Genomic DNA, 15323 nt, shown 5'->3' on the forward strand with positions numbered 1-15323 from the left:
AGTTGCTCATAGTTTAGCGCAGATAGGTAAAGATGGTTTTAGAGGCACTCTTACTGGATCTGTCCCAACGGGTGTGTTGGCGGCTCTCCAAAACGATTGTAAGAACACTTTGTAATCTTGTCGCAGCAGATTTCTTACGCACTCTTTTCCTTAGCAGGGTACCTAAGGGGACTGGAAGGTTTTTAATGAGGCGGCCTGTTTGCTAATATACGTGATTCTTACTTCAAAAAAAAAAAAAGTGCCGCAGTTTTGTTTATAGATTCATTTCTATCTCGATAAATTTGCGATACTTATTGTAGAAAGATACTTCAAAAATTTCCGAACATCCCAATCACTGAGTCAAAAACGTTTGGACGGAAGGCGTATTTCAGTGCAAACGTAAACTCACTTTCAAAGCGTAAATTCGCACTGTAAGATTCGCGCCGGGAGGATAAGGCCATCGTCGTCTCCAATCCCCCAAACCCTCTCTTCCTTCCCACGACGCCTCCAATGGCGTCCTCCCTCCTCCGCGCCTCGCCGCTCTCCCTCCTCTCCCGCCTAAACCCGCTCAGCCGCCGCAGGCCTCCCGCCGCCTCGCACCTCCGCCGCCTGCTCCTGCTCTCCGGCTCCGCCTCGCCCTCCTCCTCCCTCTCCCCGCCCACGCTCCGAACCCTAGCCACCGATGCGGCGACCACGGCCGAGGAGGCGGCGCCCCCCGCGGCGGAGGCCGCGAGGCTGGAGAGGATGCAGCCCCTGCAGTGGCCGCAGCGGGACGCGCTGTGCGGCGAGCTCGGCGCGGCCGACGCCGGGCGCCGGGTCAGGCTCTGCGGCTGGGTCGCCCTCCGCCGCAACCACGCCGGCCTCACATTCCTCACCCTCCGCGACTCCTCCGGCATGGTCCAGGTCAGCCATTTTCGTTCTCATGTCGTCCGTGGCACTTTGCTGGTTATTATTGCTAATACAAGCAGCAATTCCTGATCTCTTAGTTGACCTGTGATTGTTGTAATGTAGTTGCTGCTGCTGCTGCAGTATAAACAGCGTATATAAGGATATGCAGCTGACCACTTACGATATCACATTTTTCGCGAATGCTTTCACCACATGATTCGTGTAATCTGTTGTGCTGACAAGTTGGTGTGATACGCGGAAACGACCAGATACTTTATTGTAGAGTGATTTTGGCAAATGTTTGTAGTGTAGGCAAAGGAAAATGTAGAAGCAGTATTCAATGCTGATGCGTTAGCGTTGTCCTTAATACTGCGCCTTCATGTAACTTTCACAGGCAAACAAATATTCCCTTTATATGGGAAGAGTTTTTGCACTGTCTGGCAAATTCATAATTGTTACAAGATTTTTTACATGTTATAATTATTGATGCTTACTGTCATTATTGTTCAAACGATTTAGTGATCTCAAGCCAGCTAACGGCCATTCTACTCTTTCTGTAGGTGACAACGTTGCCAGAATACCCTGAAGTTTATGCTGTTGTGAACAAGCTGAGAGTGGAATCAGTGGTTGCTGTTGAGGGGGTGGTGCGCCCGCGCCCAGCAGATGCCATCAATTCAGATATGAAGACTGGGGCCATAGAGGTATTTGATGGTTTTTGTGGTACTTGGTTTAATGTTTCTTTTGGGAGGAAAGAGCTAGAGGTGACTTAGGGTGATTTGAATTTAAAAGTATACACTTTCTAGTAGAGAAACGTTACTACCTACTTTTACAGATCAGCAGTAGGTGTAGGTTTTGTCCAAAACTTGTGTGTGTTTACACTCTTATATTTCTGTTCCAAGTTGTAAGACTGCAAGAGTTTGTTACTATTATTGATTGTAATGGAAATGGGATCACACCCATTTTGAAGATGAAACATGCAGAGTGCATTGGAGCTTAAATAAAGGAGATGAACCATATGCCACTAATTGTTTCCTTTAACTGTCATGAGCTTTTCTATCTTCGTCCCGTGTTCCACAAACGGTGACATTAACGATGATATCATGTTTGCATCTTGAAGGTTGCTGCAGATAGTATATTGGTGCTCAACTCGGTTACTCGTTCCCTACCTTTTCCAATCACTACTGCTGATACTGTCAAAGACAAATTTCCAGAAGAAGTCAGATTGAGGTAACACGAGCACAATCTGTGTTCTCTGCAGATTTTCTTGTTGGCATATTGTCAAATACTTGGAAGGAAGTCTTGTTGGATCCCTCGAAATATCTAGCTACTGATTAGGTATTGGCTAACAAGATTTTTAACTTATCAAGTTTGCGCAGAAGAACATGTGATTGGGTGGTACATCCAAAGTTGCACAAACGATTTTAGGTGCAAAGATAATGTTTGGGAAACTTAGGCATCGCCAACCACTTCTTTTGTCAAATATGACACTGACTATTGGGAATAGGGAGCATAGAATTTGATTAGGCGCTAACCCTTCTGCAAAGTAAATATCAATTCATCACATGTTTTACGACTATCGGAATTGCTTGCGTGTATAATCATTGTCAGTTCGGTAACTTAATCATTCTAATACTACAATCATTTAATACTTATTCTATCTTCTCTCAGTTTAGGTGGAAGTTTTTGGGCATTATATGGGTCATGCTAACTTCTGGCAGTTTATTTAAATATCATTTAGTAGTCCGTCAAATCACCATTTAGATTCTGCTGGACGATGACTTCTGGTGCAATATTATATTGTAATGATAAATTACTCATTTGCTGCAATTATCCGTAGTTCCAACAATTTTGCTCCAGATAGAAAATACTCCTGTCAGATAATATGACCCTCCTTGTTCTCACCCCTTATTCTGTTCATTACTTTAGCATACCAATTTACTGCTAATCTAGTATGCTTGATTTTATTGAAATGATTCATGTACACCATTTTAAGTAAGAATTGCCTTTTTAAACGGACTGTCCTATTCATAAATATTGTAGATTTAGGGTGCTGGACTTGCGTCGACCACAAATGCAGTCAAACTTGAGATTGCGCCATAAAGTTATTAAGCACGTTCGCCGTTATTTGGAGGATAGACATGATTTTGTTGAGGTATGCTAGTTATATGTACTGATTATTTTGTGATGTGGTTTCGCTGCAACCCGTTCTACTTGCTTTTATATGCCTGTCATTTTCATTTTGGCATCCACTAGCGCTATACCCTAGTGGTCCTGTTCTAAAACTGCAACAGTAATATCAAGGTAGTTGCTCTGGTAATATATGACAAGAGGTGCTAACTCTACAACCACGTGTCTAACACACAAGTTTTAATCTCTGTTTAAAATAGCCGGCTATAGCTGGGCTATAGCCCGGCTATAGCCTTTCGCGAGGCCTGCGTCTATAGCTAGAGGTTTTAGAGGCTAAAACAGAAATAGCCGCTAATAGCCCGGCTAAGGCTATTTAGCCTTAATTTAGCCGCATAGCCGCTAACTTCCCGCTCAATAGGCCTAAAATTTTGGACCAAAAATTTCAGTCGACCGACCCATTTGCTTGGCGAAATAGCCACCAAACCGAGCGGCAAGCATAACTATGTCCTAAACTACATAATGATGTTGTAATATTTGGACAAAACTATGTATTTAACTATGTGTGAACTATTTTGTGTATCTCGTATGTGAAGATGTTATTATGTTATTAATTTATGAATTATTGATATATATATGACTATATGCTGCCCAATTTTTTTCATTATTTAGCAAATCGGCTATATGGCTATAGCCCGCTATAGCCCGGCTATAGCTTTTCATAGCTTCAAAAAAATCGCGGCTATCGGCTATAGCCGGCTATTTTAACCAGAGGTTTTAATGCATAATCTCTTTTCTTGATTGGGTGCATAAAGGATACATAAAGATGACTATTTATTTGTCACCAGTAGTACAATTAATTGATGCAATTTGCGTGGATTGGTGAAATAGACGCAGTGAGTCACTAAAGTTAAGGAACTGCAAGTCTAATATATCTTCCAATATCTAGATTGTATACATCTCGAGTTATCATTTTTTTAATGTTTCATCTAAAGTTACTACATGTTCCAAGGTAGATTGAGACTCCAATCTTATCCAAGTCTACACCAGAAGGTGCCCGGGACTATCTTGTACCTTCAAGAGTTCAGGTGAATAACCTTACTTTTGCCCCCTCATTTTGCAGACTATTGTATTAATCTCTGATCACTATTAAGCACAATCACCTTCCAGGAGATTAATGTGGTTTATTTTCTGTTTCTTCTTTCTTGACGGCTGATTTTTGTAATCGTGAAAATTACTTTGGAGTCCTATTTTATTTTGCCTAGAATCAGACATACAATGCTCTCTAGATTTGTTCTTACATACTGAATGCTTTCTTTTTCTATTCGAGTATAACAATGACGTTGTGGAGGCGCAGCCTTAATTATCATGTAGAATTATGTTGTGATTGCTTGTTAATTCCTTAGTGGTAGGCATAGTAACTTAATAAGTAGTAACTATGCACTGAAGTTCACGGCTTTCCAACAAGTGCTTACCGTTCCTCTGGTTTATGATTTCTGAAGCCAGGAACATGCTTTGCTCTTCCTCAAAGCCCTCAGCTGTTCAAGCAAATGTTGATGGCCTCTGGCTTTGAAAAATATTTTCAGATTGCAAGGTACGTAGGTACTGTGTTTAAAGGTCTTAGTGTTATTTCATGGATATAGTTGTCTTTTAACATTGTGTAGATTATATTAACTGGTGCAACTATCTTTTCAACAATATTTCATCTCCATTTTTGTAACCGTAGCCTCCATTTTGCCTGAATACAATGAATATAAATCTATCACATGACTCATCTCTAGCTGGCAAATAATACTGTACTAGTATCGAAACAATTAACTACCTCTATGAAAGCTGCCTGGCACCATTCTGTTTGCTCACTGAGCTGCTTTATGTCAGATGCTTCCGGGATGAAGATCTGCGTGCAGACAGGCAACCAGAATTCACGCAACTTGACATGGAGATTGCCTTTACATCAATGGAGGATATGTTGAAGTTGAATGAAGAATTGATGATACATGTATGTTTGTTTTGAAGTACCTAGTTTAGAATTCTTCATCGTTGTTCTGTCAAATGCAGGCTTAGCAATCCATGTCTGTTTATATCTTCTATTTCCGTTTTTCTTGGCAGACATATATTCTCATCCATGTCTGTTATTGAAGTACCTTGTTTAGAAGGTAACATAATCATGTACGTTTTTATAATAATAAAGGGTCACAAGTACCACAACTGTACGCTCCATTTGAAGTTCAGCTATCGAACATTAAATCATTGGTAGTAGTCAGGCTCTTAATTCATTGTTCAGAAAACATGTTTTCTTTTTCTTGAGCTACTATTGCTATTCATGGTTGATTGAGCTACAGAATATTCATATCGCAGATATTTCAAGAGGTGGGAGATATTAAGCTGCCAAAGTGTTTTCCAAGGCTCACCTATACAGAGGCGATGAACCGTTACGGGACAGACAGGCCTGACCTTCGGTTCGATTGGGAGCTAAAAGATGTGAGGACCTTTAATCTATTTGCAAATAGACCTTAGTGTAATGGTGATAACTACTTAATTATTAATATATAAAATACACCGTTGGGGATTCCCTTATGGTAACGGAGTTAAAAAAAACTACTTAATTAGTTATTACTATCACAAATTTAGACATCATTTTGAATGAGGGGCTACTCCTTGCACCATTTTTCTATATTAAAAACGGAAAGCTATCCTATTCACAGCTAGTACCATTAGTAGTACTTTCTTTTGGTTTGTATTTTCTTGGGGGCATTCTATGTATATTTACATGCTGCTTTAACATCGTCCTTTCTTGGCTTGTTACTTGCACCTTCTTTCTCTTCATCGTTGTTCTGTCAAATGCAGGCCGGTGATGTATTTTTGAACAGCACTTTCAAGGTATTTGCAGATACCATAGAAAATGGTGGTGTAGTAAAGGCATTGTGTGTGCCTGGTGGTGCCAAAGTTTTTTCAAACACTGACCTAAAGAAGGGAACTGTTTACACTGAAGCTTCCAAAGCTGGAGCGAAGGGCCTTCCTTTCCTCAAAGTTATGGACAATGGTAAATGTCAAATATATCCCTCTTATATTAGACAAAATTAAGAGGACCGGCATCAAATTATATGTTAATTTTCGTGTGGTACCATAGGGGAGCTTGAAGGAGTTGGTCCGCTAGTGTCAAGTCTGAAACCCGAAAAGAAAGAGCAGCTGTTGGAACTTTTAGGTGCAAAAGCAGGTGATCTTATCCTGTTTGCCCTGGGCGAGCAATCAACAGCTAATCAAATTCTTGGCAGGTTAAGATTATTTGTTGCTCAGAAGCTGGAAGTGATCGACACAGTGAGTCTCCCAAACCAAGAACTTTTGTACATGTATAGTCAACATATTCTGTACATGTGATCATGGGATATTGATGAGATACCAATAATAGCTCTGTTTCTGCTTTAGTCATGCTTCTGATGTCACACTTTAATTGTTCCATTTCTTTATGCCAGTCAGCACACTCAATTCTTTGGGTGACAGATTTTCCAATGTTTGAATGGAATAGTGATGAGCAGAGATATGAGGTCAGTCTTTTAGTTTGTACAAAAAGATTATAATTGGTTCATATTCTTTTTTGCTAATACAAAACCAGAGTGGGCATTCTTTAAGCCTGTGTTTGTATGACAGTGTGTTAATGAACTGCCATTTTACCGACTGCTTTTCTGAGAGACTACTGTTATTTGTTGAATGCTAATAGCTGTTTAGTTGACGATAGTAAATTATTGACAAACCTGAAACCTTGAACCTTCGTATAGTAGGATACATGGTATTATGTTGTATCACTAAAGTACCAACAACTATTGGGAAAATCTTAATTTTTTGCTGATGACATGCAACAATGATCTGGTATTCCGTGCCAAAAACTATACACCTTATATCTAGGAACAGAGGGAGTATGTATGAACAGGGATAATTAAGGAAAACATCAGTCGATATACAGTTTTCATCAGTACATGCTAATGCATTTTGATGAGCATTGGTACATGGCATGGCTTATAATACAGCGATTACCCAAGTTCTCCTGAACAGATGGGTAACTTGCATATATCTGCTAAAAGTATGAAATGTACTCCCTCCGTTCGTTTTTAATCGACGCGAGGGAGATAAGAAAATAAACTAGCCATGCTTTTAAGTAAAGTCAATTAAATACGAACAGAGGAAGTAGGAAATTAAGAGGCTGCATGAACTGGGTGCTAAAAGTAAAGGTTGTATCTTATTTTCTATTTTCTCACCTTATTCTCCCCCGTTCGAACACAGGCTCTACACCACCCTTTCACTGCGCCAAACCCGGAAGATATGGATGATCTACCATCAGCTCGTGCCTTGGCTTACGATATGATTTACAATGGGGTGGAGGTACTCCCGTTTCTCTTTTCAAGTGTATATGCAAGTTCAGATTAATATATTGTTTTAATCTTTCGATGTTTGAATCTGCATCACCCTCTCATGTTCATGTACCTATAGAGTATCCACACCTAAAATATCCAAACAAGACATGGGACGTAGTGATATGCATCAAAATTCAACATAATTAGTACTGTAATATTATGCATATTAAGATGATACTTTATCCCTCTGTACGAGCACACGTGTTCGTTTGTGTTATATTTGTATTAGCATATGTTTCAGCATATCATGCTAAATACTCTTCCACATTGATCCTACAAGATTTGGACATTAAGATACTTTCATCAAGCTGCTTGCTTGAATTTGTGCCCTTATCTATTATAAATGATTAATTAAGCAAGGTGTGCAAAGGGTAATTTGATAACGACAATAAGTTAGAAGCATCTATGTGAGCTGTGATGTGGAAAGAGGGTTGAAATCGTACCGTGCATCTGATGTTCTGTCTTGTTGGTAGATCGGAGGAGGCAGTTTGAGGATCTACAAAAGTGATGTGCAACAAAGAATTTTTGAGATCATCGGTATCTCACCTGAACAGGTGTGACTATTTTTCCGACTTGCCCTTCATGGTCTGAGTGTAGTCCCTTCATGATGTCGAGGATGCTTCTTGCAGTCTTCACTTTGTTGCATTTACTAGTCAATCAAATTTACAAGTGCTTATAGTTTTGTTGAGATCAAAATGTTCGTTTTAGGATGGTACATTTTGCATGCTTTGTACTCACTGCGGCATGCCATAATGATGATAAGATCGTGCATTTTAGGTTCTCGAAGACACATGTTTTGTACTAATCCTTTTAAGCCAACAAGTGTATTACTGATTTGCCCAATTGGGACATGCATTAAGATTTAGTAGAAATGAGGATGGGAAAAATATTCTGTGATTAACTGATTATGTACCTAGAATCAACTTGTTGCACCATTGCAATTGAAATTTGCTCCTTAAAAAAACTAATTCAATACTTGCAAGATATATAGATTTCCATGTTCTGGAATGGATCTTTGGACACCTGGTAGTGTACTTCACAAGATTATAGATGAACAAAATTATAGAAGTGACATCATTGTAGCAAGTTTTCATGTGTGATCTTGAATTTCTCTTTAAATTCCAGTCTTTATATCCACATTCTGTTTATGATTCAAAATTTGCTGATGTTGTATCCAGTGCTGCTCTCTTTTGGCAATAAAATTCATATTAAAATTTGCCTTGTAGGCGGAGGAAAAATTTGGCTATCTTTTGGAGTGTTTCGACATGGGTGCTCCTCCACATGGTATGATGTTCAGCAACATGGCTCTCCATTTTATATTCCTTAGTTTAAGACTTGGCTGTGCAGTCCTCTTTGATTCTGCTTCTATGTTTTATTACTCTGCTATTTCTCAAATAAGAGCAGCCTTCTGAAGTATCTATTTGTTCCTTGCTATGTCTTGTTCATTTGTTGCATCGTATCTCTCTCTTAAGTGGAGCAATCTTTTGTACCATTGGAAAATTTTGATCTAAGGATGTGCTTCAAGAAAGGCTACTCACTTATTTATTGTTACTGTCTTGATGGTATTTTTTGTTTAATTTATTATTCATCTATTATACGGTGTAGAATATTAAATAGACATTCGTGATCGACTTATTGCAGGAGGTATTGCCTATGGGTTGGATCGGTTGGTGATGCTTTTGGCTCGCGAAAGTTCGATCCGGGATGTGATAGCTTTCCCAAAGACCACGACAGCTCAATGTTCGCTCACCAAAGCACCGTCTCCTGTGGATCCTCAACAACTGAAGGATCTCGGTCTATGCACTTCATGAGAATACTGTTCATAATTTAGGGGTAAAATTGTTGGGAACAACTCATTATACACATGGGACTCAGATCGTCTCTACACATTCTCTTTCTTTGTACTGTAGAGAGAATGAGCTCTTGCTCATGATTGTTTTTACCATGTAAGATCATTGGTCACTATCGGATGCCTATACGAATCAGTTTGTTCAGGTAATTGGGCTGTCAAATTTAACCTGGAGTTGAACAAACTAAGACTTGTAAGATATAATGTGTTCTCTTTGAAAGATGTGTGTATACCTCGCCATGATTTAGGCTGTTGTAGGCTGGTCTTTTTCTTTGCATAGTGCTTGGAAACCTGTCCTATGGTCTACCGGCTACGGATAGATACTCACTTCGATCTAAATTAATTGATTTAACTTTATCTAGATACGGATTAATATGAATTGCTGGAGGCTGTTCCTTTTCGTTTAACCTTCTACTAACGATCTGGTTATCTGCCTATGAGTATTCTGAAAACCTGACCCTCTGAATAGTGATACGGAGTAGTTTTTTTTTTTTTTTTTGAAATTTCTGAATAGTGATAGTAGTGGGACAATTCAAAGAACATTTTATGGGTCGATTTGATTGTTTGGATAATAAAAATGCAAGAACAGAAAAAAAACATTATCATAATGAATCCTAAGAAATTTCAGTTTGAATCTTAGGAATAGTTTGTTTGGTTTCCTTGCACGAAAAAGAGAGGATTCTTTAGAGAGTTGAGTGGACGCACATTTTTTTGATAAAACTTGGTGCAAAGCAATCCCGAAAAAAAATATTCCCCGTTGATTCAATCCTATAAACCAAAAATCCAACACAAAATTCTTTAAATGATTCTAATTCTCTAAGAGCAACTCCAACCTTGCTTACTTCTATCCCTCGTTAGCAAGATGCCTCACTGCCTAGCCACCATATATGCTATGCTCTCCAACGATACGTGCGTTTCCCACCGCTTGACCCTATTACCCCGCCTTCACATAATGGCACCGACAAGGAGGTAGAAATAGAAGAGTTCGAAGAGGGTGAGGATGAGGAGTTGTCGATGAATTCGGAGCATGCAACTCTCCTCGCCTCCTAAGAAATTTCTCTCGCTGGGAGAGGAAAGTTGCCGCCATCATCGAGGATACAAACGTGGCCATTGAGGCTCCCGACAGGGTGGGGACGAAGGAGGCTGGCTGCTAGCTCATGCCCGCCCATCACAGGCCATGTCGGAGCTTCTCGCCCAAAGGGAGGTGGAGGCCGCCGCTTGCGTGGCTCAATGGGTTGCCATGACGAAGAAAATCCGCCAAATACGCGCAACAGCGTAGGCGGCGAGGGTGGAACGGAGACACATTGGCGGGCGCTTGAAGTCAGAGCCGAGAGGCAAGCATTAAGTTTAGGTTTAATTTTTGTTAAAAAATGAATGAAATTTACGATCGCCCAATTTTCTTTCAGAGATAGACTGTTGGAGGTCAGCTGGGAACGGAGGCCCCAAACGCGGAAATAGTGCTAGCACCTAGGTGCGGTTGCCCAAGGGGGCGTACCGAATGCTATGTGTGGTAGTTTTTTTTTTTACTCAAAGTCTCTACCTTGATAAGGTACTCCTTTAACGTATTCTCGAAAAAAAATCTTTTAATCAAATAGGCCCCACTGCCATGCCATCTGACTGCTGCCTCCGTTTTAAAAATGCACAAACCAACTTGGGCATGTATAATAGGGTTACATCAATCTTCTCTTACGTTTGCTACATAGGATTTTTGCTTAGTTGAAGAAGAGAGAAGGAAGAGAAAATTGTTTCCCTTAGCTAAGAAATTATCTCTTATAAAATACTAAGAGAGGACAAGGATTTTGTGCACATGGGAGTCAGTGCTCCCTTCACTTTTGAATTTTTGAAAATTTCAGATTCTCATATTTCTCTGCTTTCAAGAATTATGACATTAAGTGCTCCCTTCACTTTTGTACACGAGGATTGGAATCAAAAAAGTCTCGTCAAAAAATACGTTATATTTTGGGAGATGCAAAAAAGACAAATTTTCCAAAATACAAAGTATTTTTAATGGGACTTTTTTTACTACACTCCTCGTGTCTAAATCTATCTACATATTTAATGTCATAATTTTTGAAAACATAAAAGAGCAAGGTTTTGAACATTTTAAAAAATCCAAAAGTCCAAGGAGCACATGGTACTTTCCGACTAAAAGAAGACTATTTTCTTATTGTACGATTTATCTTCCCTTAGCCACATAATTTCTTACCAAAAATAAATAATTATCATTTATTATAAGAGATAACAACAAGAGATAATACATTGTATCCATAATATTTATCGTCTTCTCTAGATAACGTGGATTATTAAGAAAAGATATATCTTCGCTACTATTGTAGGTGTGCTAACGCAGCAGGGGCACCATGCCAAACAAAGAGCGAGGGACTCACGCGTACGCTTGCTTACTGAAACATTTCTCCTTTGACTGCCTTCTCCGGGAAGGCTTCGCCATTAACCGCCACACGAGTTCCTCATCGCTAATCGCCACCGCCCACCGGTGAGATCTCCCAAGATGTCGACCACCACCGCCACCAGCAGGACGAGGCCCGCGCTGAGCATGAAGCTCCTCATCGACACCAAGGAGCGGCGCGTGCTATTCGCAGAGGCCAACAAGGACGTGGTCGACTTCCTCTTCTCCCTCCTCGCCCTGCCCGTCGGCACCGCCGTCAGGCTGCTCGGGACGGAGTCCATGGTCGGCAGCGCCGGCAGCCTCTACGCCAGCGTCACCAGGCTCGATGGCGCCTACATCCTGCCCGGCGCCGACCTGGACACGCTCCTCCGGCCGACTGTCTCCCCGCAGGCGGCGGCCCCCAACAGCTCCCTCCTCACCCTGCCAGACTCGCCGTCCAAGGGATTCTTCAGGTGCGGCCATTGCCACAGTCCCGGCCACGTGACGGACGTGAGGGACACCAGGTGCCCTCGATGCGGCGCTCTGATGAAGGACGCAATCCAGTGCATGCGGCCCGATTCAGGAGGAGCCAAAGGGTTCGTGCAGGGCGTCGTCACGTACACGGTGACCGACAGCCTCACCGTGACCCCCATGTCCGCCATCTCCAGCATGGCCCTGCTCAACTCCTTCGCCATCAAGGACTTTGCCGCGCTCCAGGAGAAGACCGTGCGGCTAGGCTCCGTGGAGGTGAGCATCCATTCATCCGAGCACAACGTCCTGGTTTCTGTATGTAGCACAGTGAATGAACGTGTAATGACGATCTGCAGGGTTTGGCGATTCTCAAGGCGTCGCTGCAGTCCAAGACAGTGCTCACCGATGTTTTCCTCGCATCCCAGATCAATCTACCTCCATCCATCTGAAATTATTATTTCCTAAATTAGGTTAAGTACCTAGTGCCCTTCGGGCTGTGCTTGGCCTTCTCTTATATGCAATGTTGGATATATATCATGCTCGAAAATTTCAAGTACTAACTTCATCTTAGAAAAAAACTGCTCTACGTTTTCTATTTAGTGATGTATCTAAAACTAAAATATATGTATGTGCATCTAGATAAAATTGAGAGGCTGGAGCTATGCTCCTTTACCGGAAAAAAATCTAGATAAAATTAAGCAATTTTTGTATGGACGGAGAAAATTCTACTACAGTACTGCTAGGCACAACTAATCGCTAATTAGCATGGAATGCCATTAATTACCCTCGTTCAGTGCCGAGGCTTGTCTACTTATCATAATCTTAATCCTATCTCCTTTAGTTGATGATTGATAATTTGCTTTCATTGCATTTTTATGCATCTCACGCATGCGCGGTATGGACACAAAATCTTGGGAACTTGATTGGGGAGGTGCGCCTTCAGCCGGAGGAGCGGGATGATCCCACCTAGGCGGTCACCGACATGAGGCGCGCCGTAACGGAGACCTGCACCGGCCCGATGGCCTCATCGGGTCGCATATGTAGTTGAACAAGGCCGCTCGTCATCTTTTATGGGGTGTCTGGGCTGCACTCTCCCCACCATCATCGACGGGATCAGTCGCGGCGTGTCCAGACTGTAGATGTCGCCGCCAACACATCCATCACAGTGGATTCTGATCACGCTCGTCGTCCTCCCACTTGTCTTCTTTACGGTAGGCACGCTCTGCAGCTTCGTCCTACCGCGTCCCCCTACATCGTGTCCAAGCGTGAGGTGAAGGAGGAGTACACGACGCCCGCGCCTCGGCGTAGGCAGCGTCCAACGGCAGCAACAACCTTTCCCGCCCGAAGCCGGAGGTGAAAGTGGAGGTCAAGGCGGAGGGCGAGGAGACCGTCACCGCCATGAAGATGGCGGCCCTTCTCTGCCAACAACGTCTCATCGATCCCAGAGATATAGCGCCTTGATGGAGTCGTTGAACGACTACAACGCCTAGGAGGGAAGCATCGAGGACATCGTCGCCTTATCCATCCGCAACATCATGATCCGTGGGCCGACACGGAAGACGACGTCCAACGGTATCAACGGCCTGCCCCGCCCGAAGCTGAAGGTGAAGGTCAAGGTCAAGGCGGAGGACGAGGAGGCCGTCGGCGTCATGAAGATGGCGGCACTTCTCTGCCAGCAACGCCTTATCACCAGCCAACGATGATCCCAGAGATACATCGCCTTGATGGAGCCATTGAACGACTACAACGCCTAGGAGGGAAGCATCGAGGACATCATCGCCTTATCCATCCGCAACTCGGCAGGTGCTAGTCGACCTCACACACGACAACGACAAATCAGATCACACACAATCCGATGCCTTCTATGGAACGCAGTTTGGGGGCGCCAACTAGAGATGCTCTTAAATATTCAAAAATCTTACTGTGGAAAACTTTTGAACCAAACAATCAGTTCAAAAATTTGTCTTCACGTGCTACTGAACCAAAGAAACTCAGGAAAGCAGTTCCGTTCTTCCGAAAGCCTGCTCTGTTTTCACAAAAGCAGAACCGACCTGTCAGAGAGCAGGGGCACCACGCCGAATCTTTGACTGCTTCCTCCGGCCAAGGCTTCGGCTTCGACACTACACCACCACCAGGCCAGTTCCTCTTCGCCACGAGTGAGAGATCTCCTGGGCGCAGTCCGATTCCCCTGCCACTGGCCAGGCGGCGGTGGCCGGCGTCTGCGCGAGAGGGTTCGTGCAGGGCATTGTGACGTACACGGTGATGGACAACCTCACCGTGACCCCCATGTCCGCCATCTCCAGCATCACCCTGCTCAACACCCTCGGCGTCAGGGACTTCGGCGCGCTCCAGGAGAAGACCGTGCGGCTCGGCTCCAGGGAGGTGAGCATTCGACGAACACCACTGTGTCGATTGCAGTCATTGCTCAATTGTTTCACCAGTGACTGAAACTGAATGCATATTGGTCTGTATTGCTGCAGGGTTTGGCGATTCTGAAGGCGTCGCTCAAGTCCAAGACCGTTCTCACCGACGTTTTCCTCGCCTCCGGGTCCATCTAGCGCCATCTTCTAAACTGAATTTAGCTAATCAATCAAGTGGTCTTCATGGTTTGTCCTCTCTTACGCAATGCTGGATATTATATGATGCTCGAACAATTCAAGTACTCGTAGACTTCTAGCCGGGGCGCAACTGATCATTAATTGGTATCGAATGTTTGCAGCTAATGTGTTTGATTAAGCTCGTTTAATGCCGGCTCCCGTCTACTTATCAACTTAATCTCCTTCATTGTCAAAAACTTAATCTTGTTCTATAGTTGATGGTGGTTTCTTTGGTTTTATCGCACAAGTTATGGCTCTTGCTGCCGTGACTAATTAACCATAGTTAATACTTCATCCGATTCATATTACTTGTCATTGATATAGATTCATATTACTTGTCATTGATATAGATGTATCTAGAAGTAAAATTTATTTAGATATATTCATATTAGCAATAATTAATATGGATCGGAGGGTCTATTTCATTTTTATAAATTTGCAACTTAAATCTCTCAAATAGTGGAACTACATTGCCATTTTTTTTCTAATCATCTTATAGTGCAATCCTCTTCTGAAAATTGCAACTATGTCGCTAAATGTATTTTTGTCTAGATTATGCAGATATTGCACTCTTTTAACTTATCTTCTTATATTTTTTAGCATCATTTTTGTAACACACA

General features: G+C 42.4%; 2 protein-coding genes across 2 annotated transcripts; both read left to right on the forward strand.

Moving 5' to 3' along the window:
• The first annotated feature begins 440 nt into the window (after positions 1 to 440).
• LOC127341350 (aspartate--tRNA ligase, chloroplastic/mitochondrial) lies at positions 441 to 9469 on the forward strand. Its single transcript, XM_051367161.2, has 15 exons — positions 441 to 882; positions 1428 to 1568; positions 1985 to 2094; positions 2908 to 3019; positions 4008 to 4079; positions 4494 to 4585; positions 4870 to 4990; positions 5350 to 5472; positions 5839 to 6034; positions 6122 to 6309; positions 6465 to 6536; positions 7270 to 7368; positions 7874 to 7954; positions 8627 to 8684; positions 9042 to 9469. The coding sequence occupies exons 1-15, from the start codon at positions 490 to 492 to the stop codon at positions 9209 to 9211; spliced, it is 2028 nt and encodes a 675-aa protein (XP_051223121.1). The 5' UTR covers positions 441 to 489; the 3' UTR covers positions 9212 to 9469.
• Positions 9470 to 11660: 2191 nt separating this feature from the next.
• Positions 11661 to 14881, forward strand: LOC127341349 (uncharacterized). The gene is made up of 5 exons (XM_071827178.1): positions 11661 to 12421; positions 12463 to 12513; positions 13597 to 13767; positions 14270 to 14488; positions 14587 to 14881. The coding sequence occupies exons 1-5, from the start codon at positions 11759 to 11761 to the stop codon at positions 14662 to 14664; spliced, it is 1182 nt and encodes a 393-aa protein (XP_071683279.1). The 5' UTR covers positions 11661 to 11758; the 3' UTR covers positions 14665 to 14881.
• The last annotated feature ends 442 nt before the right edge of the window (positions 14882 to 15323 follow it).

This window comes from Lolium perenne, chromosome 3 (genome assembly GCF_019359855.2).
Source record: "Lolium perenne isolate Kyuss_39 chromosome 3, Kyuss_2.0, whole genome shotgun sequence".
Classification (NCBI taxonomy): Eukaryota; Viridiplantae; Streptophyta; class Magnoliopsida; order Poales; family Poaceae; genus Lolium; species Lolium perenne.

What these genes read in the sequence shown, in the direction of transcription:
- LOC127341350 (XM_051367161.2), top strand. Translation starts at nt 490, where the DNA reads ATGGCGTCCTCCCTCCTCCGCGCCTCGCCGCTCTCCCTCCTCTCCCGC. An exon ending in CCAGAAGAAGTCAGATTGAG is followed by an intron (nt 2,095 to 2,907) that starts GTAACACGAGCA and finishes TAAATATTGTAG; the next exon opens with ATTTAGGGTGCTGGACTTGC. An exon ending in CCTCAAAGTTATGGACAATG is followed by an intron (nt 6,035 to 6,121) that starts GTAAATGTCAAA and finishes GTGGTACCATAG; the next exon opens with GGGAGCTTGAAGGAGTTGGT.
- LOC127341349 (XM_071827178.1), top strand. Translation starts at nt 11,759, where the DNA reads ATGTCGACCACCACCGCCACCAGCAGGACGAGGCCCGCGCTGAGCATG. An exon ending in CCAAGACAGTGCTCACCGAT is followed by an intron (nt 12,514 to 13,596) that starts GTTTTCCTCGCA and finishes TACAACGCCTAG; the next exon opens with GAGGGAAGCATCGAGGACAT. An exon ending in TCGGCGTCATGAAGATGGCG is followed by an intron (nt 13,768 to 14,269) that starts GCACTTCTCTGC and finishes CACGAGTGAGAG; the next exon opens with ATCTCCTGGGCGCAGTCCGA.